This window comes from Misgurnus anguillicaudatus, chromosome 4 (assembly GCF_027580225.2).
Source record: "Misgurnus anguillicaudatus chromosome 4, ASM2758022v2, whole genome shotgun sequence".
NCBI classification, from domain to species: domain Eukaryota; kingdom Metazoa; phylum Chordata; class Actinopteri; order Cypriniformes; family Cobitidae; genus Misgurnus; species Misgurnus anguillicaudatus.
In genome coordinates, this window is record NC_073340.2 from 6,584,464 (window position 1) to 6,611,535 (window position 27,072).

The window sequence follows — 27,072 nt, forward strand, 5'->3', positions numbered from 1 at the left end:
TGATGGATGTTTCAATGCAATTTTATTTTGCATCTGTATTAAATAACGGGTCCTTCATATGTCCTTTAGCACGCTCAAATTCAAAATTTTAAATGTAGACGCACAGCAAATGCGCTAAATAGATTTTGTTATGCATTTTATTGTTTAAGAAAGGCAAAAGCGAAATCCTTCTTTTCATGTCTCTAACGATTAGCGAATTTCACGCTAACTCAACAGAAATATTATTTTACGTGTTGCATTCTTATCATCAATCTTTAATAATTTATAATTGTTAATTGTTATAATGATTACACTTTCTAAGTGACACATTAAGTGACAATTAATTAAAACAGGCAAGCAGTTGATATAAATGCAAAGCTGCACATAGTAGCTATATTTTATTCATGTGTACATTGCATTTAATCTGTCCCTACCAGTGATGCACGGGTTGCTCCAAAATGAGCGGGTTCCTGTGGTTACGAGTCATCCAAAAATATTTTTTATGATATTCGGGTCGCGGTTGGTCGGGTCACTTGAAGTAAAGATACCAATTAACTATTTTAAACAATTACTACTTTAAAAAAAATTATAAAATAAATATATATTTTTTGGGCTCCGAGTTGCAGGTGGCTTAGTTGAAAACGTCGGTCGGATGCGGGTTGTTCATACATTGACTTGCACATCACTGGAAAAATTATGTGAACCTTTTGGAATTTCATAGTTTTCTGAATAAATTTGTCATAAAATGTGGTTTGATCTTCATCTAAAACAAGACTATTTGACAAACATAAAGGGGCAGTTTCCCGGACAGGGATTAGCTTAATCCAGGACTAGGCCTTAGCTTAATTATGAAATATAACTAGTTTTAACAAACATGCCTTACTAAAAACATTACCTGTGTGCATTTTGAGGCAAAACAAACGGCACTAATGTATTTTAAGATATGTAAGTGCAAGTTGTTTTTAGTTTGGACAGCTCTTAAAAATGTTTTAGTCTAGGACTAGTCTAATCCCTGTCCGGGAAACCGCCCCATAGAGGTGGTTTCCCGGACAGGGATTAGCTTAAACCAGGACTAGGCCTCAGTTTAATTAGGAAATATAACTAGACAAACATGTCTTACTAAAACATTACCTGTGTGCATTTTGAGGCAAAACAAAGGGCACTGATGTATTTTAAGATATGTCAGTGAAAGTTATTTTCAGTTTGGACAGTCTTACATTTATTTTAGTCTAGAACTAGTCTAATCCCTGTCCAGGAAACCGCCCCAATGTGTCTAAAAATAATTACACACAAAATTCTGATCTTTCATGTCTTTTTTCAAAACCTTGTAGCTTTTTTCTAGCTTACTTGATGCTTTTAGAAACATACATTTAGTAACACAGTGAAAGTTGGCACTACAAGCACAGTCTGCTAGGTTGTTTCTACCCATAGTTTGTTTAAGTATGGACAAACCCAACCATCGGTTTAAATGAGCCGAGAAGATTTTTCAGGCTAATTTGAATCAGTGGTCGGCTTTGTCCAAATTTGACCCGAAACAACCCAGCATGTTATTTGCTGTCAAAGAATAGCTGGTGGCAAACAACCCTACATGTACACATTTTATAACAATAATAAGGAATTATGTAGTGCTACCTGCACGTGTGTCCGACCCACGTTACTCTAGCGGACAATGAGAATTGCAGGGACTTGGCAGGGAAGCCAGCATGTCTGGTGAACAGTGCAAAAGCAGACGGTGAGTTAGCGGAGAGCCCAGTGTCGGCAGAGGAAGTGCAGGTGACGCCCCGTGATGCCAAGCTGCTCTGAGCGGGTGGCTTGCATTTCCTCCACAATGATGGTCATCTGGGCCTGTGGAGAACATGGATTAGATCTGGATCACAACCAGGAATGCATAAGAGAGTAGAAACTAGTAGTACACACTGTATCATGTACTATTACTCCCACTGAAGAACATACAGTAACGAATCACTGCTCATATTTCTAAGAGATAGGCACTCTACTGTCGCATCTAAATTTGGAGAGAGGTTATTTGCATCCATGCCAGCGCTGACCTATGGAGGACAGCCATAACTAGATTGCAACCAGCATCTCATTTAGGTGAACAACATGATGAGATTTGTCAGCAGAGGCATAAACTGTGCCGGTTAAGAGTATGTGTATCAAATAAACTGTGTGACCCTGAATGTCCTTTTGGTCCAGCTTAGTTCTTTTACCTGCGGTTACGGGAAGGCAGTTTTTAAAAGCAATACAGTTCATGTGTGTGTTGGGACTACAGCAAGGTTAAAAAGCTCATCCAGCACTGGCTCTCAATAATGCATGATTAATTAGTGGACTCTGGATAAGGCCGAAACCAAAAGAGACTGGAAATAAGAGAAGCACGTCCTCCCAAAGGGGAAAATACGCACACATGCATACAATGCAAAAACTGCAACAATCGTCTCTTTCTGTATTGCTGCTTTTAAAAGGGATAGTATACGCCAAGAAATATGTTTTTATTTATGTTGTAGTTAACCAGAACAAATCAACTGAAATGTGCACTGTTTATTTCACAAACACTGCTGGGCTTCTGAACAAATGTAGTGAGCAAGTTGCATTGACTATTTTTATGATTATTTTTTGAAAATCCCAAGAATATGACAATTCAGGTTTCTTTACACATTTTCATTTCATGAAAATTTTATTTTATACGACTATGAACAGCTTTCAAAAGATCTGGCAACCTGAGTATGTCAATGGTTGGCTCATGGAAAATAAAAAATACAACAATGCAATTACTTTAAAATATCAAATTATTTATTATTTACATCATTTACTTAATTTACTTACCTTTACATTTCTAGACAAATGCAAGAAGAACATTGCTTTGTAGAATAGCAGATTTTGATAAGAGTACATTTTTAAAACTTTATAATGGATGTTGCTTTCTATAATGTCACACCAAGTAATGTTCCCATGTCTTGCAGAAATTTACAGCAAAACTTTGCCAAGGTCATGACCATAAACTGTAAAAAAGATGGACAACGTGTCTCCATAAACTTCTATTGTGGAAGCCAGAATTTCCCAAAAATGTATTTCTTGCGCCAAGGACATAATTTGTAGCCAGTAGCGATCTTGAGGCGGAGCCTTGATATCAAAGTCCCACCCATTTCAATCACAGACACACAAATCATGTCATCAACCCCTTTTATAGCATCTTATAACTAATAACTAAAATAACAGAAACCATATTTGGGGATTTTTAGTTTTGGTTTACATCCCATTGGTATGGATAGGGTGGGGTTTATGACCTATATTGCCAGTAACCAAGGGGTTATTGCACACGTGCAATTTTAATGATTGTCTTTATACTTTTTGCTCTTCTTTTGGAAGAGATGAAATATTCATATTCTCTCCTACGCTGCTCGCCATAAGAGCTGTTTTCAAAACAGATGGGTCTATATAGACAACTGACATGTGTTTCCCTGAAACACTGGCAATGCTTTCCCTCATTCGCCTCTTTCAGTTTCGCACACACATTCGCAAATAGTTTCTGCTAATTATTTCTATTTTTACGGGCGAAACAAAGTCTTTTTGGACACGGTGATATAACTGCTTTGCATGCCTCAAAAATATTTACGGTTAGTGATGCTTAGAAGGTTCATGGGAGGAAGAAAAGTCCTCCTGTAAAGCCACAGTTGAGCTATATGTTTGCATAAGCCATGTTTACTTTGGGCTAAACCTAAACACAGGAGAACAGCATGAAGAACGGCACTGAAGGAAAGGCTTAAAGTGCGTGCTTGGTTCACGGGTTCAATCTGTGGAATCGTGATGAATGGCTTTTCACACTGGCTCAGCAGCAGACAGCACAGCTTTGCGACATTCTTACATTAGCTCATCTCTACACACAACAGACATATCCACCGCAGATTGAAATTTTATTGGAAAGTCATGGCCGTGCAACTCGCAAGACTTTAAAAGCCTGAGGTTGAAGTTTATTGGGAATTTTGGTATGTTTCAGAATTTTTATGAAAATCCAAAAGAATGAAAGATTCAAAGGAATGTCATGATGTTGGATAACCTCGTGATCTTAAAGGATCATATCTCGTACTACTATAGATAGAATCATGCATCAAAAAATATTCACTATCTTAAAGAGATCACCTTTGCACCTAAAGAGTTCATATTAGTGAACTGTACAACTTTATAAGTTATGTCAAGTATAGGGTTGCAAAGGGGCAGGGGGGGTTCTGGTAAATTTCAAGAGACTTTCCATTGGAACTTAATCTGGGGAATATTCCAAATTGGAAACTTAACAGGAATTTTTAGCTAAATTTATTTAAAATATATTATATGCAAACATAAATAAACATTTTGTTTGGTCATAAGCAAGCATGCATGCATGCATGCAAGGTAATACAAATAAAAAATTTTTTATTCATTTATTTGTGTCAATGGCACGAAATTCAGCTTTTTTCGTGCCTTGAGCACGAATGTCTTTGTCGTGTCACTCGCACAAATTTTTATAAAAAGTTGTTCGTGTCCGTTGCGCGACTTTCTTTTTCGTTTCATGTTATTTTCTTACCATTGTCGCTTGGGGTTTGGGTTAAAATCAATTTCTGTTACATTTGTAGACATCCTAACCCAAACCCCAACCCCAGGTGAGAATAGTTTTAAAAATGGAAGAAAAACATGTAGAAACCAATACATACAAGTAGGCCTACATCCTAACCCAAACCCCAATTCTAACCGCAACCCCAAGCGACAATGATTTAAAAATAGAAAAAAAGAGAAAACAATATATAAAATGACATGATAAAGAAAGTCGTGTCACAGACACATACAACTATTTACAGAAATCCGTGCGAGTGACACGACAAAGGCATTCGTGCTGAAAGCACGAAAAAAGCTGAATTTCGTGCCATGGCCACAAATAAATTATTCAAATTTTCATGACTATAACACAACTTTCCGTGAGATCATGTTCACTCTTAAAGTGGCTGTTTTTTGACCAAAAATGGGTAAATATTGGACAGAACAATGTGACCCAATGCTGTGACCCAAGCAATGTGACCCAATGCTGGGTTGTTTTAACTCAACTGCCGGGTTATTATACCCCATGGTTGCATAACATCAACCCAATGTTGGGTAATTTTTAACCCAGCACAGGGTCATTTGTAACCCAGCATGTGTTCTGTCCAATATTTACCCATTATTTGTCAAAAATAACCCGGCCATTTTTAGAGTGTTGCAGCGTCTCTACAGACGTTTTCCGTATCTCCGCAATTCTCTCCATATCACCAGATATTTGCAATGGCTTGATTTCTCTCCGTTTACTCAGGTCCCGGACATCTTGATCCTGGGTAGCGTCGGACATTTGCCAATGTAAATGTCTTTTAACTCTTTCACCGCCATTGACGAGATTTTCCGTCTTTCTGCAATACCGCTATTATCCACCCGGAAGTAGCGCCTCACGTGAAAGAGAAAGAACTCTGTGTATGTTTTAAAGATCGCTCTGCATCTGATCTCTATCAAAAGTCCTTCGCAAAAATTAGAATTATCTCAGCTTTTTGCTCAAAATAGGGTGATTTTGAAGAAACCTACACATGTTTGAGAGGTGATTACAAGAGAAGTAATAAAGGTAGGATGAAACGTTTTTTTTTGTTTGAAAGCAGAAGGTCTGTTCTTTCATCTGATATATTGTTTGTTTATATATTTAAAGAAGAACATTTTCTAGAAGGCATTATACTTTTGTGAAAATCATGAAAAATGCTGGCACTGGCTGGCAACTTTTTTTTAAAACGCTGGTGGGGAATGAGTTAACATCCCCACAGGCCAAAGTTTTTTACATTTTTAGACATTATTTACTTCCAATATTTTTTGAGAACAATTGCAGTTGCCACCAGTTCACAATTATTAATAGGATAATCATAGTTGCAAAATAAAACCAGAGCTCGCCACTAAGCTGCTTTCTCTCGCATCGTGTCACGTGACACGGTTTGAAACTAAATTATGCTGACAATTTTTTAAAAACTATATTTAAGTTCCCTGTTAAAGGCAACTCTGCAATTTTTTTTAAATTTCCAGTTTATTCCCATTAATTCCTGTTAATTCCCATTAATTCCCATGGAAAGTTTCCAGCCTTAAAAATTCCCAGAATTTTGCAACCCTAATACTAGTAAAAAAAACTTTAAATAGGACACTGTAAAAAATACTTTGCTGCCTTAAAAAATGTTGTTAAATCAACTCAGATTTAAAGCAACACTATGTAGTTTTTTACCTTTAAATAATGTCTCTAAAATTATTTCAGTGATAGAACAACTTTTAACTGGACAAATTGTACTGTTGCTGCAACCTGAGCAGCCTCCTAGCTGCTACAATCACACTCTGAAAGTGGCGGTGGAGGGTAGAGCACACAGCCCCGCCCCTCCCCCTGCCTGCAGAAGAGCGTCTGATACCAGGCACTGTTGCGCTTTTGAACCACATGGGGGAGCTGTAAGTCACTTTTACATGGAAACTACATAGTGTTGCTTTAAGTCATATCAACAGAGATGAGTTGTCACAACTTATAAAATATAGTTGAGAAAAGTCAACTTAATTTTATAAGTTATAACAACTTGCCTGAAGTTATAACAACTCATCTCTAGTCATTATAAATAATAGTAAGTTGAAATGACTTATAAATCCGAGTTGATTCAACAAAAAAATTTAAGGCAGCAAAGTATTTTTTTGTGTACCATTAGAGGTACATACTGGTACCAAATGTATACTGTATCTCTGTGCCTAAAGGGTTCAAGGGTACTTTAAAATGGAGCATTTCTTTTGACCGTGTATGACACATTTATTATAATGTATGTAAGGAATAATTGATGACGGGCCATTGAATTATAAGAAAATAATGCACACCAAGGTGGTAATGCGGCACGACGCGAAGCGGATAATTCAAAGGACCAAACATTGCTCTGGTGCCTATTGTTAAGACATTTGACAAGTTAGGTGTGCGGTTTACTGGAAAATAATCAACACCCATGGAACATTTCTCAGCCAATCAGAATGCAGCATTCAACAGACCTGTGGTATAAATTTAGTTAAACTGTAATGGCCCATATTTTTTTCTTTTAGAATTTAAGGTGCTATAACATTGCTGGATCATTCTATCTCTGTTTAAGCAAAATATATAAAGTGGCAAGTGATCTAAACTGAGGAGAATAAAATCTCATTCTGATGTAAAGGGTCAGTTTAGAGGTTGTTGCAGGAAACCATTGCACTCCCTTTAGTGAGCTGAATAAATAACTTATTAAAGAAAGGCTCGGACAACAGAAGCGTAATTTAATTTGGGGAAAAGTCGTAGACAACATGCACCGCAAGAAGCCTTTTACATTTCCTAAATCTCACTGACATTTTCTGCAGTGAATTGGCTGTAATTAAACTGCCCACTTCACACATATATGCACATTATCATCATCAGCATGGTCTCAATTTAAGGAATTAAAGGAAATGCTTCAATGCAGGAAACAACCAACAAAGTGTCAGCAAAGCTTATATAGTTGATACTCCAGCTGAGCAAAAAATGCTTATAAAAGAAAAAGTGCTTGAGTTCATTGGCGAACCCTCTTTTTATCCGACATGAATTTTCACTCTATTGGTTTTTCAGCTGATTATACGCTTTGTTAGAGATTTACAAAGTCCTTTAGATCAGCATATTGGTTCTAAGTATCATCATTCTGGGTAAAGCACCAGTGCATAAATGATTTTGCAAAGAACCGTGAAGTTCAAATGAGTATCTTATAGCGTCATAGGACCTATAATGTTCTCATTTGGCATAATAGTGTGAAACACCTGTTTTCAATCTTTGTTTTTAAAATTCACAATTTTATAACAGAAACAATTTGGGTCTGGTTTTAAGGTAGTGTCCAGCCCTACGATCAGCATATTGGTTTTAAGTATAATCTTTATGGGTAAAGCAGCAGTGCATATGTGTGACCCATGCAATCTGTTAAAACGCAGCTACACACTTTACTTACACAAAATCATCCTACATATTGTAAAGAACATCCAGTGAACTATAACCTTGATAGCTTTGATACTTAGTGAGTAAGGTCATGGCAAAGATTGAAATCAATGTAAAATCAATTTTTGAAATCAAACTTTGATGCTTCCAATCTCATAATTCGATTATGAGACTTTAGCCTGAATTTCACAGTCAGGGTCACATATGATTTTCCAAAAAAAAAAAACTAAGTTCAAATAGTCTTATTTTATAGCCTCAAAAAAGTATTCATTTGTGGTTTTTATATAGTACTTTATATATACAGCGGGGAAAATAAGTATTTGACACATCAGCATTTTCATCAGTAAGGGGGTTTTCCAAGCCATCACGCCAAATATCGAATTCATACAAAGAAATCAGAACATTTAAGTATACAACTTGAGTCATAATAAAGAAAGTGAAATGACACAGGGAATAAATATTGAACACATGAAGAGAAAAAGGTGCAAAATGGCATAGAAAGCCAGGAGATCACCTGAAACCTGTCAGTATTGAGAGAGAAACCCTGCCCCCCATCAGTACTAATTGATATCAGCTGCTTTAGTCCTAATTGATGGCTTATAAAGGCTTCTCTTTACCCAGGAGGCACATACCCATCATAAGACTTCATGATGGGTAAAAGCAAAGAACTCTCAAGATCTTCGTGATCTTATCGTTGAATGGGGTAATGGTTATAGGCTCATTTCCAGAATGCTGAATGTTCCTGTGAGCACCGTGGGGGCCATTATCTGGAAATGGGCAGAACTTCAGGAAGACCTTGCATCAGCAGGTACTGTTGTTTCAAAGAAAACTATAAGCATGCACTGAACCGCCATGGCATCCATGCACGCTCACCACGCAAGACTTTCATCCACACGGGGCAAAAGTGTTAACGCTTGACGGAAGGCTTGTCTGAAGAGTGGCCAACAGCCAATCACAGTGGCCGCAACCTATGCTCCGGTCTAACATAAACGTAATTGGCAGGCTCTGCCTAGATTATATGCATAAGGCAATCTGATTGGCTCACGCACGCATTGCCTCTTGAAAAGTTGAAAAATGTTCAACTTCTGCCGTTAGCAACGGCACTGACGCGGTGCCGACAAATCCACAATTCAGTTTGGCAAGGCATGATGTCACTTATTAAAAGTGAATGGGAAGCACCGTTAAGTGGTTTCAAAGAAAGAAAATCAAGTTGCTTGAATGGCCCAGTCAATCATCTGACCTAAATCCAATAGAAAATCTATGGAGAGAACTGAAGATCAATATATATATATATTGCTTAATTTAGGGTCTAGAAAAAAAGGTTCAAAAGTTATCATTTGGATGGAAAAGGTCCTAATATGTATCATATTGGTACAGATATGTACCTTTGAGGTACCAGTATGTAGGTGCCAATGTGTACATCTGAGGTACCAATATTTACCTTTTAGGTATAAAAGTGTACCTTTTGAAAAGATACCGCCCCAGTGACAACTTTTGAACCTTCTTGTACCTTTTTTAAGAGTATAACGCCACTTATCTGATCATGAATGACAATTGTGTACTTACTTCATGCGGTACTGTTTGTTTTGTGTTCGACTTGGTGTTTGTTAAAAAATTAGGTCATTCTCTTGGAGGACATTTACCTAATAATCACTAACAAAGTGGTTGAGGTGGACATGCCCTCCTGATACGATGACGGTTTGTGGGCTCACCCAGAGAAACAAGACTAACTTGGCACGCAGGTCAGACCACACTGACCGTATCATTCATTACAGTATGTGTTCCCTTAAACATTAGTACATCTAAAATGGCTGCTACCCAACAAATTAAAATCTGGTTAAACACGACATGTTTTGACACTGAACATATTTCAGAGATGATTAAACCGTCCATCCGTAGTGCAGTAGCTACTGAGATTAGCAGTTTAATTCTGTCTCGGACAGTTTGATGGAAATTGTAATGTATGAACAAATTTTCGGTTGTCCTGAAACGACCCTGCTGGACAATTCATAAGTGATGAGGCAAAAGTAGAGCATACAGTGACTTATCCTTATGGCTAATCAAATGATAAGTAAATATCCCAGTATATTTGAACTACTATGTATGTCAGTACATCCTAATGGCTCCAGGATGTTTTTGATATTCTGATATGGTTTATGATGGTTATCATCACTATATTCATTCCCTATAAAAAGAATAATAAGCTGCAGATACTGAATATGTGACAACTCCTCTCCCGTCAGAGCTGTTTGTGCGTTCGACCCACTTAGCGCATTTCCCTACCATCTCTCTCTCTCTCCTGTCTGTCAGCGAAAATTCAGCTCTGCCTCCTTGTTACACCTTGCTACATCGTTACTTGCGGTTTATAAAGAGAATGATTCACATGAAGAGAAACGATATAAGATGATGATAATGTCCGCCCTTCCATATCGAAATATAAAGGTTGTGTCCTTCCATGTGCAATCGAGTTACGTTATGGTACTACCGTACATTCAGTTCGACCACTAAGTTCCCTCATCTCAGATCAATGCCAGCTATAATACATCTGCTCGTGTCATAATCATTTTCCTAAGTGCAAAACCATTAGTAAACTGTAACTAAGAGCAGTCTAGTTTATCTAAAGGGCTTGCAACACAGATGGTAAATATTATTGAGAGTGCCTGTATTATTTGTACGGGTGGCATTCCAGGCTCTTGGCAAGGGCTTGTGACTTAGCTAAAGCCCTCTGTTAGACTGTTCATTAGTAAACAACAACTACTGAAGCTGTCTGCACTCCGTTTTAAACTGAACTGTTTAGATATATTAATAATAATGATAATAAAAATAGCTGAGATGTTTGTCACACATACTGTCAGAAAAAAAATGTCAAAAATGGTCCCTAGCTGTCACAGAGGTAGTATTGTTTAAAAATGTCCCAATACACACCATTTACAGACAGGAACAGATATGTATACATTTGGTACTTAACCCTTTAGGTTTTGAAAGGGTACCACCCCATTGACTACTAGGGACCATTTTCTGAACAGTCAGACGTGCTAAGGTGATGTAATTTATCTTCTTAATTAGTTCAATATTTATTTTGGGACATGAAATATTGGGACATATCAGACTTCTTCATCTTTATATCTTTACACCAGTAGCCTTTGATAACCTGTGAACCATAATTTGCTACTTGGTAGTGCTACTAGGGAAGGGGACATGCTCATTCTAGAGAGCTTTTAATTGGACAAAAGTGGGAGTGCAAGATGAGTCATCAATTTTTTGCTCCATTTCATTCTCCTAAAAAGAAAGGAGAAAGAGATGGATAATAAAAATTACATAAATTCTTTATGTGTATAGACGGTTTCATAAAACGCACGCTCATTGCCAGTTACGCGTTTGGGCAGAAGTTAAAGGGACACTCCACTTTTTTTGAAAATAGGCTAATTTTCCAGCTCTCCTAGAGTTAAACATTTGATTTTTACCATTTTGGAATCCAATCAGCTGATCTCCGCTTCTGGTGGTACCACTTTTAGCATAGCTTAGCATAATGATTAGACCATTAGCATCGTGCTAAAAAAAACAAAGAGTTGACCATGGCTGCAGCAGGTGCAATAACTTTCAATATTTTGGGGAGCTGCGTAATATCATTGCACCTGCTTCAGCCCCATGGTATGGCAGCAAAGTCCTTGATTATTACGCAAGATCTGAGAGTATAGTTCCTAGCCATATCTGCCTAGAAAATTGCTACTTTTAATTTTCCATCAGTCTTAATACACAATGTAACTACAGAAGAGTCAAGTTTTAAATAGGAAAAATATATTGAAACTATTTGGTTATTTTTGAGTGCGATGGTAATGGTCTAATCATATTCAATGGATTATGCTAAGCTATGCTAAAAGTGTTACCGCCAGACCCGAAGATCAGTTGATTGGACAAATCAAATGTTTAACTCTAGGGAAGCTGGAAAATAGCATAATTTTTTTTAAAGTGCAGTGTCCCTTTAACATCAGGCCTGTGTGTGTTTAATGGTCTGGCTAGCAACTAAATTTAAAGCTGGAACAAGTACCCTGAGGAAAATAAAAATATTTTGGTTTCCTAAACACGAGGGGAGACATGAGCATGGATCACTGCTGTGGATTTGGCAGCCAGGCAAGAATTTAAGTAGCTTTAAAGAAACAGTATGCAGGATTGTGGCCAAAACTGGTATTGCAATCACAAAACTTGTGGCTAAAACTGGTACTGCAATCACACAACCGGTGGCCAATACAAAAAATGATAACATAAACATCAGTTGAGGGCTGCAACTCCACTTTTTAAATGACAATATCCTGGCCATACCACTGTTGTCAGTGATATAAGTATTTGAAATGAAAATGATTTCTTAATGTCTAGTGACATATCAGGGCCATTTTATGATTAATTGATATACATTTTTTTACATACTGTTCCTTTAAGTAGTAATTTGTAGCAAACATTGCATACATTCATTTTACACAGTAACGTTAGCTAAGTTAGCTGTGATTTGATTACATAATTTACTGGTTATTTATTTTGCTTGTTATTAAAAATAATCTACTCTAGAAGGGCGCTGTTGTTATTGATTCAATGCGGAAGTCTACCGAAAGGTCCACGAAAGTCGTTTGTTTATGTTGTTGCCACTGAAAGCATCTATGTAAGGAACAATTGATGACAGGCCACAACGCGAAGCGGAAAATCGTCTGTCATGTTGTTTTTGTTAGTCCGTTATTACAGTTAACTATGCAAAGTGATATGAACTGTAATGCGATAAAGAGAGCTGCCTGGAACTACATTCGGAATGCGTTTCCCAGAAAATAATTGCACACCTGAGAACGTTCTTCAGCCAATCAGATTCAAGCATTCAATGGACCCGTAGTATAAATGACTTACATATACAAGCCACAATTTTTTAAAATTTGAATTAATTCGATTTTGCCTTTTTTAATAAAAAGATTAAAGGACACTGTGTGCTTATGTGTCTTTTTGTGGCATTGATGTGCTTTGCCGTAATACTCAATATCATATCACACAAACTCCTTGTTCCACCTACACTGGCAGGACTCCACAATGTGAGTCAGTGCAATGCTGGAAATGCTTATGTAGTATCTTCTGCATGCTTATGCACACCCCTGCAGAGGAGCAATCTGGGATCTACTACCCTTCTGTACCTGTGCAGCTAATGTGGACTTTGTTTGTTTTGTCTTTTGTTTAGATCATATCTAATGTGAGACACATTTTTAAACAGACACAGTTTGTAGGTATGTGTATATGTATGTGTGTATTGTTACCAAGCTTAAACAGTCATGGAATTATTGAATGTGGAATGTAGAAAGGGTGCTCTTTCTAGACGCAGAAGTTCCTGAAATACGTCATTGAGTAATTTTAAGAAAGATAAGGGTGTGACCCAGTGTGGACATGCTTGTCATAATCAGGGACAAGCCAAGTTTGTTGTGAATGTAAGTATTGTTGCTATGCTACTGCTTCTACAACATTTTTACGTCTATGTATTTACGTAAACATCTATGAAAGTGACGTCATAATAAACTCCTTTTGAGGTTTTTTTTTTGTATTTTTAAATGTAAACGAATAGTTTAAATTTTCAAAAGTGTCATATGATGACAGGTTTGGTTAAGATCAAGCACGAGCCATAGGCTAATTTCTCTTAATATCCATTAATCTTGAGCAAAAACACTAACTATTGATATTGATAATACTTATTTGAATATTAAAATGGGGCCTTAAACCGTGAAATACAAATTGTTTGGATTCATAGGCAGCATACAAACATTGTGTTATTAGTTTTTTTTATCAAACCCAGAGAAACAGTCAGGTCACATTTCAGTTCCACCTTATCAGCCGTGACCAAAGAGGGCAATGATAACCAAACAGGCATCGGTTAAGTCTCTATTCCCTCCTCCCACTGTGCCAATTTCTCTGAACTTTGAACATTCACAATATCCCTGCTAAGCAAATTAGCTTATCCTGCCTTCTCGGTTTAGAAATGTGCTATCATACATGTTCCTGCTCTTCGTGTTATTAGGCCAGAAAGATAATATTGCACAGGCAAACATGAATCAGAGAAAGTAAAATACACAACTTGGAATCAAATTGGCATTGGTGCTGCCTAACCATAGAGAAGAACAACTTTTAAATGATTGTTCTTATTAATATGCTATGCATAGCTATGAGTGCCAACCAGTCATCTCTAATTATCTGATTATGTGCAAAGTTCCTTTAAAACGTGCCTCTTTTTATTCACACCATGTCCAGACCTCACCCATATGGTACAGGGCTTATTGTACAAACAAAGGCCATATTTGGTTGAGCTTATGACAATTAATGACGCCGGGAAACTTAAACCTCTTGCATATGGGAGATTAGCTTACCCAGCAAATGAAATATGAGATGAGTTAGGGGTCAGCATTCTATTCCTGATACTATAGAAAAAGCAACATAACATGGCTATATCATCTTACAGTACACATCACATAACATAGTGATAATAAGGTGACTGGGGATAGGCATTAGGTTACAAATTTTACTTTTATTGTAATGATAAATAATCTGCAATATTTGGTTATTATTTACCTTGGTTACATTATATACTTTTATTATTATATGGAATGATATAAATCATAATCGTAAAGTTTTACAACAGGGTTGAATTCATAGAAACGAGAGCATAGTAGTGTATTTATGACGTACGATGATGGTGACGAAAGCTTTGGCAGCCAATAGCCTTGGAGTATTTTTCCACGCAAAACAAACAAGGGCAGATTACGACTCTGTGGCAAATGACCCGAGTCACTCCGCAGCACTGTCCTTGCACTTTCTCCTTTACGTATTTATGTTGATCATTTACCTCTGAAATTAGATGTTCATTATACAGAACATTGAATTCGACCTTCACACAACCGCAGTTTATTAACATTAATTATTTTAAGATGCACCACCAATGACAGATTCAATGATGCTATTCAAACATTACAATGTTGCTAGGTGTCTCGATAAATCAAGTTAACATAATACAAAAGCTGTATCTTATTATGTTTAGATCGTCTGTGTGTGGGAGGCAGACACTTAACGCATAAGCCATAAATGTACTTGCTCATTGGCCAAACCACCGCCTGGGGCGGGTCTCTTTTATTATTGACATTAGAGCAGAGCCAATCAGGCGGGAGGTTTAAGAGGCAAATATATGACGAAAGGGCGTTGGTCCAATCACAAGACGCGCTGAGGTTTTGACCTCTGAAAAACCGCATCACCGCCCCCATCATGTCCGTGGCGGAGGAAAGCTATAAAGGAGATTCAGTCAGGAGTTTAAAGGGCAGAGTTGTAAAAACTCCCAGGCAGTGGGGAGTCGGATTGCCTGACGATTGACTCCAACAAAATATACATCATAACAACACGAAGAACAAACAAGCAATTAAACATATTCACGCAACCTAAGTGGACTAACAAATTCGATAATCGTTAGCTAGGAATCGTCGCGGAAGGTTGTTGTCAAGCCAACCAGAAAGAAAAACACGGCGAAGTCATTTAATGTAAGTATCTGGCATTGGACGTTTCTAACCTTTCATACCGATCGCGTTTGTTATTGTGTAAATAAATGTTTCTTGTTGCGTCTCAATGTCTCAAACTGGATTTTATTGATACGATGAGAGAGTACACGAGCCATACACGATCACTTTTCGTCTAAAGTAGCATTGTTTACCTTTTATATTAGCAAAACAACCACGTACCATTAGTTTATATCTTGCAGTCTTATAAGATCCCCTCTCCAATGCGCTAAATTTGTCGTCTGTTTGTTTTACGGATAAGACTGATTAGGTTTTCAGGTCTACTGCCCATACGACACGCACGTATGATCACAATCTCGTAGTGTCAAAGTTCAGTGTAAAATCGTGCACGGTCGTGGGAAACCACACTTGATTGTTGTCGCATTTATTTTGCTAGACACTTAGGCGTATTTTCATCATTTTTAATCCGTTTGTGTGTAGTTATTTAAACACTATGCGTTTATCTCCTCAAGCCTGGGCGACCAGAATGTTCCCATCATATATTCATGAGGGAGCCATACGTAATAATGTCTCGATATTAAAACTGCGAGCTGACTAACGTTACATGCTTTTAAGGCATTATAGACTTGATGCTCACAAACATTTAAAGCAACCCCGATTGTTTTTACCCTGTTATTTGTTTTTACATATGTGTCGAGGCGATCGTTGTTCAAAGCTCATGTTGCTACATTGTATAGAAAAACGCATCGCGTCTGTTTGCGCAAAAATCGTACACTAGTAATTTAGTAGAGGCACCATAGCTAAGGCTACACACCCCAAATACAACGTCACACTATTGGTCGCGATGTTTGGGAAATCCTACATCAGATCTGTTGCGCAATGTTGTCTCAATGTGTCGCATTGTGTTTAAATGCCCTATTTTCGCGATTTTGCGCAACAGTTGATGGAATAAATTAGGGAAGGGAATTCGTATTATGTAATTGCTGTAGACTATATGTAAAACGACTCGCCCTCAGGGAGATGAGGCACATTTAAACGGGTTTACCTGAAAATATAATGAGTTTTTTTTTACTTTCTTCATGCTTCATTGTGTTTAAATGAATGTTGAGAGGTTTTGTTTTCCTGGTCTTTTCCTCGTGTTGTCGTTTCTGATATCAAGTGTGTAGCAGTTGTTTAGTGTTTACATATGCATGCCCACAAGGGCCAGATCATATGGTTTATAAGTCTGCAGTCAAACAAAGCTGAAAACCTCTTTTTCCTTCTTCAAGGCGATTTTCCTGTGGATCGACAAACATTTTTCTCATCCACCAGCACTTCTGTTGGTCCCCACTGATCACTACTGCCTTGGAGGTTTTTGCAACGCTCACCTAAAGCAACTCTTGACGGCACATAGCTATGCAGCTTGAAATCCAAGTAGCTCTGAATTTCATCATTTCCTACTTGTATAACAAACTTCCACGGCGACGAGTCAACATCTTTGGCGAGGAGTTGGAGAGACAGTTGAAGAAGAAATATGAAGGACACTGGTACCCCGACAAGCCATACAAAGGATCTGGGTTCAGGTGTATACACGTGGGGGAGAAGGTGGATCCAGTAGTGGAGGAAGCAGCCAAAGAGAGCGGGCTGGACATCGAAGATGTGCGCAATAACTTGCCTCAGGACCTCAGCGTTTGGATTGACCCCTTTGAGGTGTCTTACCAGATTGGGGAAAAGGGACCCGTAAAGGTGCTATACGTGGACGATAACAATGAGAACGGGTCCGAGCTGGACAAGGAGATCAGAAACAGTTTTAACCCAGAGGCTCAGGTCTTCATGCCAATCAACGACCCTGTGGGCGTCTCCTCGGAGTCCAGTTCTCCATCCCCGCCGTTCGGCCAGTCCGCCGCGGTCAGCCCCTCCTTCATGCCACGCTCCAATCAGCCTTTGACCTTCACCACAGCCTCATTCGCCGCCACCAAGTTCGGCTCCACCAAGATGAAGAGCAGCGGCCGCAACGGTGGCAAAGTTGCACGCGCTTCTCCCACCAACCTGGGCCTGAATGTGAACAGCTTAATTAAGCAGAAACCCATCTCCAACTCCATGCACTCTCTCTACAGCTTTGGCCTTGGAAGTCAACAGCAGAAGGCCTCGGCCCTTTCTCCCAACGCCAAGGAGTTTGTGTTTCCCAACCTTCAAGGCCAGGGGAGCTCCAGCGCAATGTTTGGAAACGAGAACCCCTTAAGCCTCAGTCCTCTGCAGTATAACAATGCCTTCGATGTGTTCACGGCCTACGGAAGCATCAACGACAAGTCCCTCATGGATGGCTTAAGCTTCAGTCTCAGCAACATGCAGTATTCGAACCAGCAATTCCAGCCAGTTATGGCTAACTAATGTTTAAGATCGATTGATTGTTGGCAAAAGGAAAAAAGAAAGGCAAGACGCACATTACTTTAAAGACTTTTTTTGGGATGTGGAAACGAAAAATCTCTTAAATAGTCAGTGATAAGCGCATGTGCCCAAGGGTGATTTGTTTTCCTTAGTCTCTTTCTCTGCCCCCTTGAGTTTGTACTAAAAGCTTGTTACAGATATGTCCAAGCTTGGTTACATTCAGTCGAAACGCGTCTTTTCCTTTTTTGCCAATGAAGCAAAAAATAAATATTTTTTTTACTACCTTTTGGAAAAAACGATATAAAACATTAGAAAAAAACAGAAGCTTCAAGTTCTGGCCTCTTACAGTATTTTAAAGTTGGTAAGACTTGGCTGATTTTTACGAAATTGGCACTAATGCATATATCTGGGGTTACGTGGTCTTTTTTCTAATTGTATAATTTAATTGAGTACAGAGTTTGTAAAATATCAGAGTATATATATTGTTTCTACAACATGGTATTGCATTTATATCTTTTTACTACTCCAGTGATCTGTGATGGCTGCAGAAGCTTTATGTTATAATATATTTTGTTTTTTGTTTTCCTTTTTTTAAATTGTTAAAGAAATTCATCTTTAAAATAGATCAAAAACTATAAAGATTGTGTACAGAATATTCCTTAGTGTTGGAATTTCAGTGTAGGAATATTTGCTTTTTTGAAACAAAAAGAGTTGTATTTTCTGTTAAGAGTTCAACAGATTTTTGCTATATTATAGACAATGTAATCGTATATATTAATTTTGTACCTACATTGTGCAATACTTGATAAAATATGGTATAACAAAGTATTTTGAGTCAATGTCTTACATGTCAAGAGGGACTGAAATGGTTTATATTCAGTTTGTATTAAAATGCTTGAAATATATGCTTGTCTTTTATTTTTTTTTATTTGACATTTGCACCCTGGCCTTTTTCAATAAAAGAAAATTTAGGCAAGAAAACTCTTTGTGTTCTTTAATTCCTTTAATGGAAGGTCAATTATTTAAGACTCTTTACTGTCGCTTTCAAGGTCTTGTGTTGTTTTTACACTTTCAATGGCAGCTACGATTATAATGTTTAATATTCTGGGATCTTACCTGATTTGGTCTGTTGTTGCCATGGTTTCATATCTCTGAGCGGTATACATTGTCTAAAAGATTTGTTGAAGAGATGATTCAAGTTGACCAAATCTAAAAGAAACATGAAACTATAAAATCATTTGAGCTGCTCAAAAGCACCCTTACAGCTTTCTGATTGTTTAAAATGAACACTTTATTTTTAATTTAATGTTTGTTCACCAAATACTGTGGACTGAAGGCAGGGTTCCTATGGGTCACGGAATTTGTGGAATATCATGGGATTTTAAAAGGTCTTTTCTGGACATTGAAAATCAGGGAATTTAATATTTGTTTTTGTCCAAGTCATTGAATATCAAGGATTTTTGTTTGTTACTTTAAATTTTTAATTTATCAAAATGTTATCCGCTTATTAACTTGTGACGTAAGAAATGCGATTTCCGGGTCCAAGCCTCCGCTGACTATAATCTAAACAGCTGTTTATTGGCATGGTTCATTCATTTCATGCATTTGAGCTACATTATTATAAACTCATGATGTACGCTACATTATCCAGACTCGTGGCATCCCGGACATAAGTCATGGTGATTCAGCTTTGTAGTCAAAGTCAGGGAATTTGATATTTGACTTTGAGTGGGAACCTCATAGAGGACAAATAGTGTACATAAAAATGCTATCATTAACAATGATCATATCTTCGCCACAATAAGACCTGGATCTACCCAGAAATCCTTGCCACAATTATGACTTGATGTCACTTTTCATTTTGCACCAAGAATTTGGGCCTTTACCACATTCCAAACATTCCTGTGCAGATAACATGTGTGTCTGGTTTCAGCAAGGTGCGGTGTAGGTGACCTTTAAAAAAATGAATACAAGCCTACTCTGATTCATTATCCCTGCATTATAACTAAAATGAATGATCAGATGTAATTTCTTATACATGGTGGTAAATTCATCTACTGTAAACTGTTATCCGGCCATGTGAGTACTTGTATGCTTGTGTCGGCCCTAACAATCCCATATGTGGCAAGGCTGAAACAAATGACTTGTGTTCCTTCTTATTGCATCTCACACTGTGCTGTGAGAGGCTTGTTGCTCTTGTGGACATACTAGCACAGCTCAATGATTAAGCCTCGAATGTACGCTTGCTTTTGCAGTTGAATTGCAAAGACTCCATGGAAAGCTGAGATTAGAGTGCTCGTGGCATTCACAATGTGTGCTTGTTTATTTTTAATACTGCAGTTTGAGACTTTGCTGATGCCAGCGTGGACACAGATATAGCACCATCTGCTTATCTGTGGTCGACGGTGTGGTATGTTTTGGCACGGTGAGTTATTATGGTTGCAACTTAAGCACATCACATGTTTGTCGCAGCCAGGTTATGTGTTTGTGACCATGTGTTAGGCTGCACACATCCATTTTGTTTAGCCCTAATGAGCATTTGTTATTATTTGAGATATTTGTAAGCCAGGACTTTTGTTGGGAAAGATATGTTAGGAACATGGGCAGAAGAAAATAAGTGTAGTGGCAATGAAAATCCAACATGGCATTCCCGATGATATTGAAACCATTTCCTCAGTATCAAGATTCATCCCAGATACAGTCTCCTACATGGAGTAAAGCACATAAACCAATATACTAGAGTGCTAATGCCCTTTAAAGGTAAATAGACTATAGTAAACTCTGAGCATTGTAAAAATCTGTTCCGCTGCCCGCAAATATCAAGCTTTGGTCAGTGTCAAGTCATCGTACCAAAGTCAATGTACAGTACAGTATCTTTCCCAACTTGTTTTAGGGACACAGTAAAGGGACACTGCCAAGGTCACCTGCAGGTGAAATTATGGGCACAGCAAAGACAATGAATGACCATACATAATAAATGTGCTTATTTATTATCAGCAGAGCATATGATTTTATAATGTGGACTGTAAATATTTAAAATAAACATTTTGTGTATTGTAAATGTCAAAAGTGCTTTAAAAACTAATGACATAGGTGTATCCATGTCATAGCTGGGTGATGTTCAACACCCTTGGTTGAAATGCATGGCATCTGTGTTAAAAGGAGCTTGAAAGTCAGGAACATCTGGTTGATTCGAGTTTTTTTTTTTGTAAAGAAAGAATAGTAAGACTCTAAGAAAAATGAAACATATTTCTTACAATTATTTGTTTACGTTCATTACAGCTAATGACATAATACACGATTGTATATCAAAATAGGTGTTTCATTTTTTTTAATTTAAGTTACTAAATCTATTCAAACCCCATTTATCCTTATAAACTCTTAAAAATAACCCAGTATTGGGTCAAAAAGGGACGGACCCTGCCCAGTGGGTTAAATTAACCTAGACGATATTTGACCCAACAATGAATTATAACAACCCAGCAATAGATTGCCGCAGGAATGACGTTTTTGCTAACCTGGAAGTTAGTGGGACACTTGTTCCCTCGCAAAAAATCCCATTTATTTTCCCCTATAGAGAAAATAAGCTCTGTGTTTAATAAAACTTAAAGACACTGATATGTTTTGTCCAACAAGTTAATCTTCACAGATGTATACCAATTTTATGAATTTTGAGTAAATGTGATTAAAAAAAAGACAAATGTTGACTTTAAAATTCATAAAAGTTGTTGTTGTTGGACAAAACGTGTAAGTGTCATACAATTTGTTAAACACAGAGCTTATTTTTTGCAATAATTCAAAAGTCTATGGGAAAAATAAATGGGCAAGCAAACCATTGACACCGCTAACTTCCGGGTTAGCCTACAAAAATATGCCATCCCTGTGGCACTCTATTTGGGTTTAAGCAACCCAGCATAGGTTAAATTACAACCCAAAGGGTTTGATTCGTCCTTTTTGAGCTACCCAGTCTCACAGGGTTTCGTGATATAGTCACGTAAATTTTTTATTATTTTTTCGTAATATTATCACGAATTTCTGCATTTTTTCATGATTGTATGACGAATTCCTGTTTTTGTGTTATTATCACGTATTGGTTACTCAACTGCTTTTCTATCTTTAAACCATTGTCCCTTCGGTTTAGGGTTAGATTTGGTGCTTGAATTAGTATGTCACTTTATACAATTTTTTTCTGATTTATTTTTTTTATATGTCGCCCGGCGTTAGGGTTATAGTTGGGTTTGGGTAGGGATGTCATTTTATGTAATCTAACCCTAAACCGAAGAGACAATGGTAAGAAAATAGGACAAAACAGTTAAGTAACCAATACGTGATAATCACACGAAAACAGGAATTCGTTATACGATCACGAAAAACCGCGGAAATACACAATAATATCACGGAAAAAGAATCAAAAAGTAACGTAACTATATAACTTAATTAAAAATCCCAAAATTTTTTAGAGTGTAGATTATAAGATTAACCCAGTCTCACGGAGTTGCGTAAATATCACGAAGTGTAAAAATCGTGCAATACATAGCCTACGCCAAATTCCACTTTGGCGTGTATATGAAATGCCAGTCCTTCCCATTCACTTAAACGGCGCATCTTTTTTGTCGTTTTATTTATTGGTTTCTCAATTTTTTTTTACAATTTTCACTTGGGTTTAGGGTCAGAACAGCTTTTTGTCATATAAAAATGACATCCTAACCCAAACCCCAATTTTAACCCCAACTCCAAGTGACCATGGCTTAAATCCCTGCTAAAAAACAACAATAGACACCATCACAGAAATTCTATTGGTTTTATTGGGAATTTTATTGGTTCTAATAGAATATGGCGGAAAACACACTACAGTGTAATTGTAAAAGCTAATGGTTCCTATTGGTATTTTAATGGAAACCATTAGAATTTTCTGTAATGGTTTTTGATTTTTCAGCATGAATATAGACAAAAACATGGAGAAACCTGTATATTAAATAACCTCCTTAAGCAAATCTCAAATCTAACTTCAAATCCAAACGAAAATTGTTTAAAAAACAAAAAAATAGAGAAACCAATAAATAAAATGACAAAAAAGAGCCGTTTAAGTGAATGGGAAGGACTGACGTATCATATGCACGCCAAAGTGGAATTGCACGATTTTACACTTGGTGCTATTTATACGTATCTAAATGTACTTAAAAACAAGGGTTCCTATAAATACATTATCTATAGGACAATCACAGTAAACAGATAAAAACATCTTTCAAAAAATTAATGCTCCAGCATAACCAGCTTGAATAAGTTTGTGCCAATCAAAACCAAATTTAGATGAAAAATAATTTTTTAAAGGAAAACTAATTCAGATATGATCAGACCACACATTTAAGTCTTAATAAATCCTTTCCACAAACTGATTTAATTGAGTTAAAATCACAAAATGAATGCAATCAAATGCATATCTAGTTTATTAAAGATGTTAAAAATGCATAAGTTGGACAGGACTCTCTGTAATTGCCTTGCATTACATATTCCCCTTAATCACCTAAACATTTAACATAACATAAACAACCTGCTTATTAGTCCAAGTGCATCCCTGCTATAAATTATGCATAAGCGAAGCATCATTTTTACAAATGTAAAACCATCAGTCCGTACAGTAACAGGGCACAACAGCAGACCTTAAGAGCTCACAACAACAGTTGCAACAAACCATCTTACACAATGAATGACAAGCAGCACTTGGACACCGACTGGTGCAGTGTGATGGATTGTGGATGCAGTCATACTGCCTTTCTCCATGAGTGTATCTGTGGCAGCGGAGGCCATTTCTCTTTCGCTGGTCCCAGAGGTATTCAGTGTTCCCGGCCTGTGTAATTTCATCTTGGATGGCTCCCCACAGTTCTTCTTACCCATAGATATTTGCACTTACAGTAGGAAGCAGCAACACAATGTCTTTTTTTAATATACCCACTTTGACTCAGGAGAGATAAGGCAGCTGTTTGTTTTGGCTATTTGAGAAACGGTTGTATGTCTGTTAATTGTTATGCATATGGCTAATGCATGTTAGTATATTACAATTGTACTGATTGTGTACTGTTGGATATTAGATTTCATTATGATAGCACAGATGGGATAATAAAATGACATTTTGTTATCACTTCCAACAAAGGTGGGAACAAATGGGGTGTGGCCTAAAATTTGATTGGCCACTCCTGGTGTGATTCTGTTTTGCTCATTTTGATTGGCCATCTTTCAGAGGGCTGACATAAAACCCACAGAAGGCTGCTTTAAAGAAATAGTTCACTAAAATAAGAAAATTCTCCAATAATTTACCCACCCTCATGCCATCCAGATGTACAGCGGGGAAAATAAGTATTTGACACATCAGCATTTTTATGAGTAATGCCGAGTTCAGACTGCATGATTTTTAAACTAGTCGGGTCACCTGTGGTTTCACACTGCGTGATTATCTGTGGTAGCGTTCAGTCGCTGCTGTTTCAGACTGCATGATGGATTGGCGACATGGGTTTTCATACTGCATGACTTTACCGTAGGAAGAATCGGCGACAACTTTGTCCAGGTCCAAAAACTACGTCTCACAACCAAACGCACGCGAGAAGGTGAGGTAACGCGTGCAAGACCGGAGTTCTCAAGTGAGACTATTGATAGCCCGCAAGAAGCTTACCATACAAATTGCATCATGTGCTCATTTGCAGCAGAAGGAAGAAAAATAAATAAAGATTATGAAGGAGGAAATAGTTGGAGATACTCCTCCCCGAACTTCCAGCTGTCCTGTATGTTGCTCTCTCATTGGCTGTAGGTCATCACCAATGTTATTTTCAGTCAAAACACATTTCACATGGCATGATTTTGAATCGCTGACAGGTTCAGACATCTTGCATGCCAAATATCTCACGGGTGTCGGCGACTTGTCGGCGGTTCTCTCAGAGTGGTTTTTTTATCATTCACACTGTGTGATTGTCACTCGCGTGCACGAGCATCTATTTGCCTGTGATTTCGGGCATTTGTCTGCAATTTCTCGAGTCAAAATCAGGGCTAAAACCGTGCAGTCTGAACTTGGCATAAGGGGATTTCTAAGTGGGCTATTGACACAAAATTTCCACCAGATGTAGCCATCAAGCCAAATATTGAATTCATACAAAGAAATTAGAACATTTAAGTATACAAGTTGAGTCATAATAAATACATTTTTTATCCCCCTTACTGATAAAAATGCTGATGTGTTAAATACTTATTTTTCCCGCTGTATCCTTTCTTTAGCTGAACACAAATAAACAATTTTATAATAAAATGCCGTCATGTTATAAAGCGCAGATATAAGATAGGTTATGAGGTCAACTTCGATAACGTTAAATCTTATTGGTTCTCGTGATAAAACATGCATATGACAACTAGTCATGAGACACGCAAGAACCAATGAGATTCAACATTATCAATGTGCAACCATATTTGAACCTACCATGCTGATTTGTATGTTACCATGGATTGCTGAATAAGCTCAAAATATTAAGTGAATAAAATATTAACTCTTAACTCACTGGAGTCATTTAAATTAATGATGGATGGATGTGCTTGTTGGAGCTTCAACATGTTGAGTGCCATACAAGAAGAAAATGTATAAACTATTTTATAATAATATAAAATCCATTTTATTTTACATTTGTAAATAAAATTATTGTTCCTTTATTTTAACTTGCTTTTTATCAAAAATAAAAGATAAAAGACAAAGAACTCATGGATCACATGACATGAAAACATGGTGGATACAGTACATCCAAAATGTATTTATAATTACACAGAACATACTATCATTTTCAATAAAGCAGTACACGATTTCGGACACAGTGTATCTACACAGCTAGTTTACGTTCAGCAAATATTGTTGTTACTATTTATAAACAATGTTGTATGTTAGCTATGTAATTAATGAAAAATTGCAAAACATGCAGGGTGTATGAAAAGCGCATTATTAATAAATGTGTTATACTTCATTCCTTTCTTAAATAGGCAACATATGGGCCACCCCTATGAAAAAGCCACTGTCTTCCCAGCTGACGCAGGCCATCATTTGGATTCCCTGACTTTAAGCCCACTCTCATGACACTGTAGGCCTTTCTTTTGGTGCTGTTATATTGGTGTGAGCTCAGGGGCCTAGGTAAGGGACCCACTGAGATATAATGTCCGCACGCGTTCACACCCACTGAATGTTTTTATTTGGGAACACCCCATACGTCAGGACTTAGGAATTCCTGTCTGATTCAAAGCAAAGGAATTCTAGTCAGGTGACTTGTGGTGTATAGGAAACCATCTACTGCTATGGGACATGACCTCAGTGTTTATAATCTGTTGTCACGTGATAACTGTGACGTGATTACCTTGTAAGTATGGTAACTGTAAATATTTGCCTTTTTAAACTTCTGTTAACCTGATGGTTATTATTTTGCCTCTGTTTCACACATCTCATCTTAATGTAGTCTAATGTCATATAAGAAATCAGTGAGGTAAGTAAATCAGTGCAGCACTCCTGGTCTAAATTATTCAGCATCAAAAAATGTAAAGGGGTCATTAATGTGCTATATGATAAGATCCATGACTTTAACTGAAAGCGTATCACTTAATGTTAAGTATCATGAGTTGTACAGCTTTAAATAAACCAACCTGTGTTTGAAAAGGAGAACGCGACTAAAATAGTTAGTCTGAATACGTTCTCGTATAATTTTACTTGTGAATTCTTCCTCTACTTTAAAGGGGGCATTTCACAAGACTTTTTTAAGATGTCAAATAAATTTTTTTGTGTCCCCAGAGTACATATGTGAGATTTTAGCTCAAAATACATAGATCATTTATTACAACATGTTGAAATTGCCACTATAGGTGTGAGCAAAAATGTGCGGTTTAAGGGTGTGTCCCTTTAAATGCAAACACTGATCGCCATAATGGTGGTTTGTTGAAATTGAAACACATTTGTGCTGTCAATTATTTTCTCGCTCTGCACTATAATGGCTGTGCCGTGGTTGGATAGTGCAGATTAAGGGGCGGTATTTCCCCTTTTGACATCACAAGGGGAGCCAGATTTCAATGGCCTATTGTTCAAATGCTTGCAGAGAATAGTTTACCAAAACTAAGTTACTGGGTTGATCTTTTTCACATTTTTTATGTTGAAAGAAGCACTGGGGACCCAATTATAGCACTTAAGTTAGATTTTCATGATATGTCCCC

The 27,072-nt window shown here is 37.3% G+C and overlaps 1 protein-coding gene and 1 long non-coding RNA gene across 2 annotated transcripts in view; both read left to right on the plus strand.

The window, feature by feature from the left end:
* The window catches only part of LOC141363626 (uncharacterized), a 77,844-nt gene that overhangs the window by 47,099 nt on the left and 3,673 nt on the right, over positions 1-27,072 (plus strand). The window lies entirely within an intron of this gene.
* On the plus strand, positions 15,281-18,831 carry tob1b (transducer of ERBB2, 1b). The gene is made up of 2 exons (XM_055175780.2): positions 15,281-15,507; positions 16,752-18,831. The coding sequence occupies exon 2, from the start codon at positions 16,879-16,881 to the stop codon at positions 17,851-17,853; it is 975 nt and encodes a 324-aa protein (XP_055031755.1). The 5' UTR covers positions 15,281-15,507; positions 16,752-16,878; the 3' UTR covers positions 17,854-18,831.

Bases quoted from the DNA above. Each gene is read 5' to 3' on its own strand.
- tob1b (XM_055175780.2), top strand. From the start codon at position 16,879: ATGCAGCTTGAAATCCAAGTAGCTCTGAATTTCATCATTTCCTACTTG.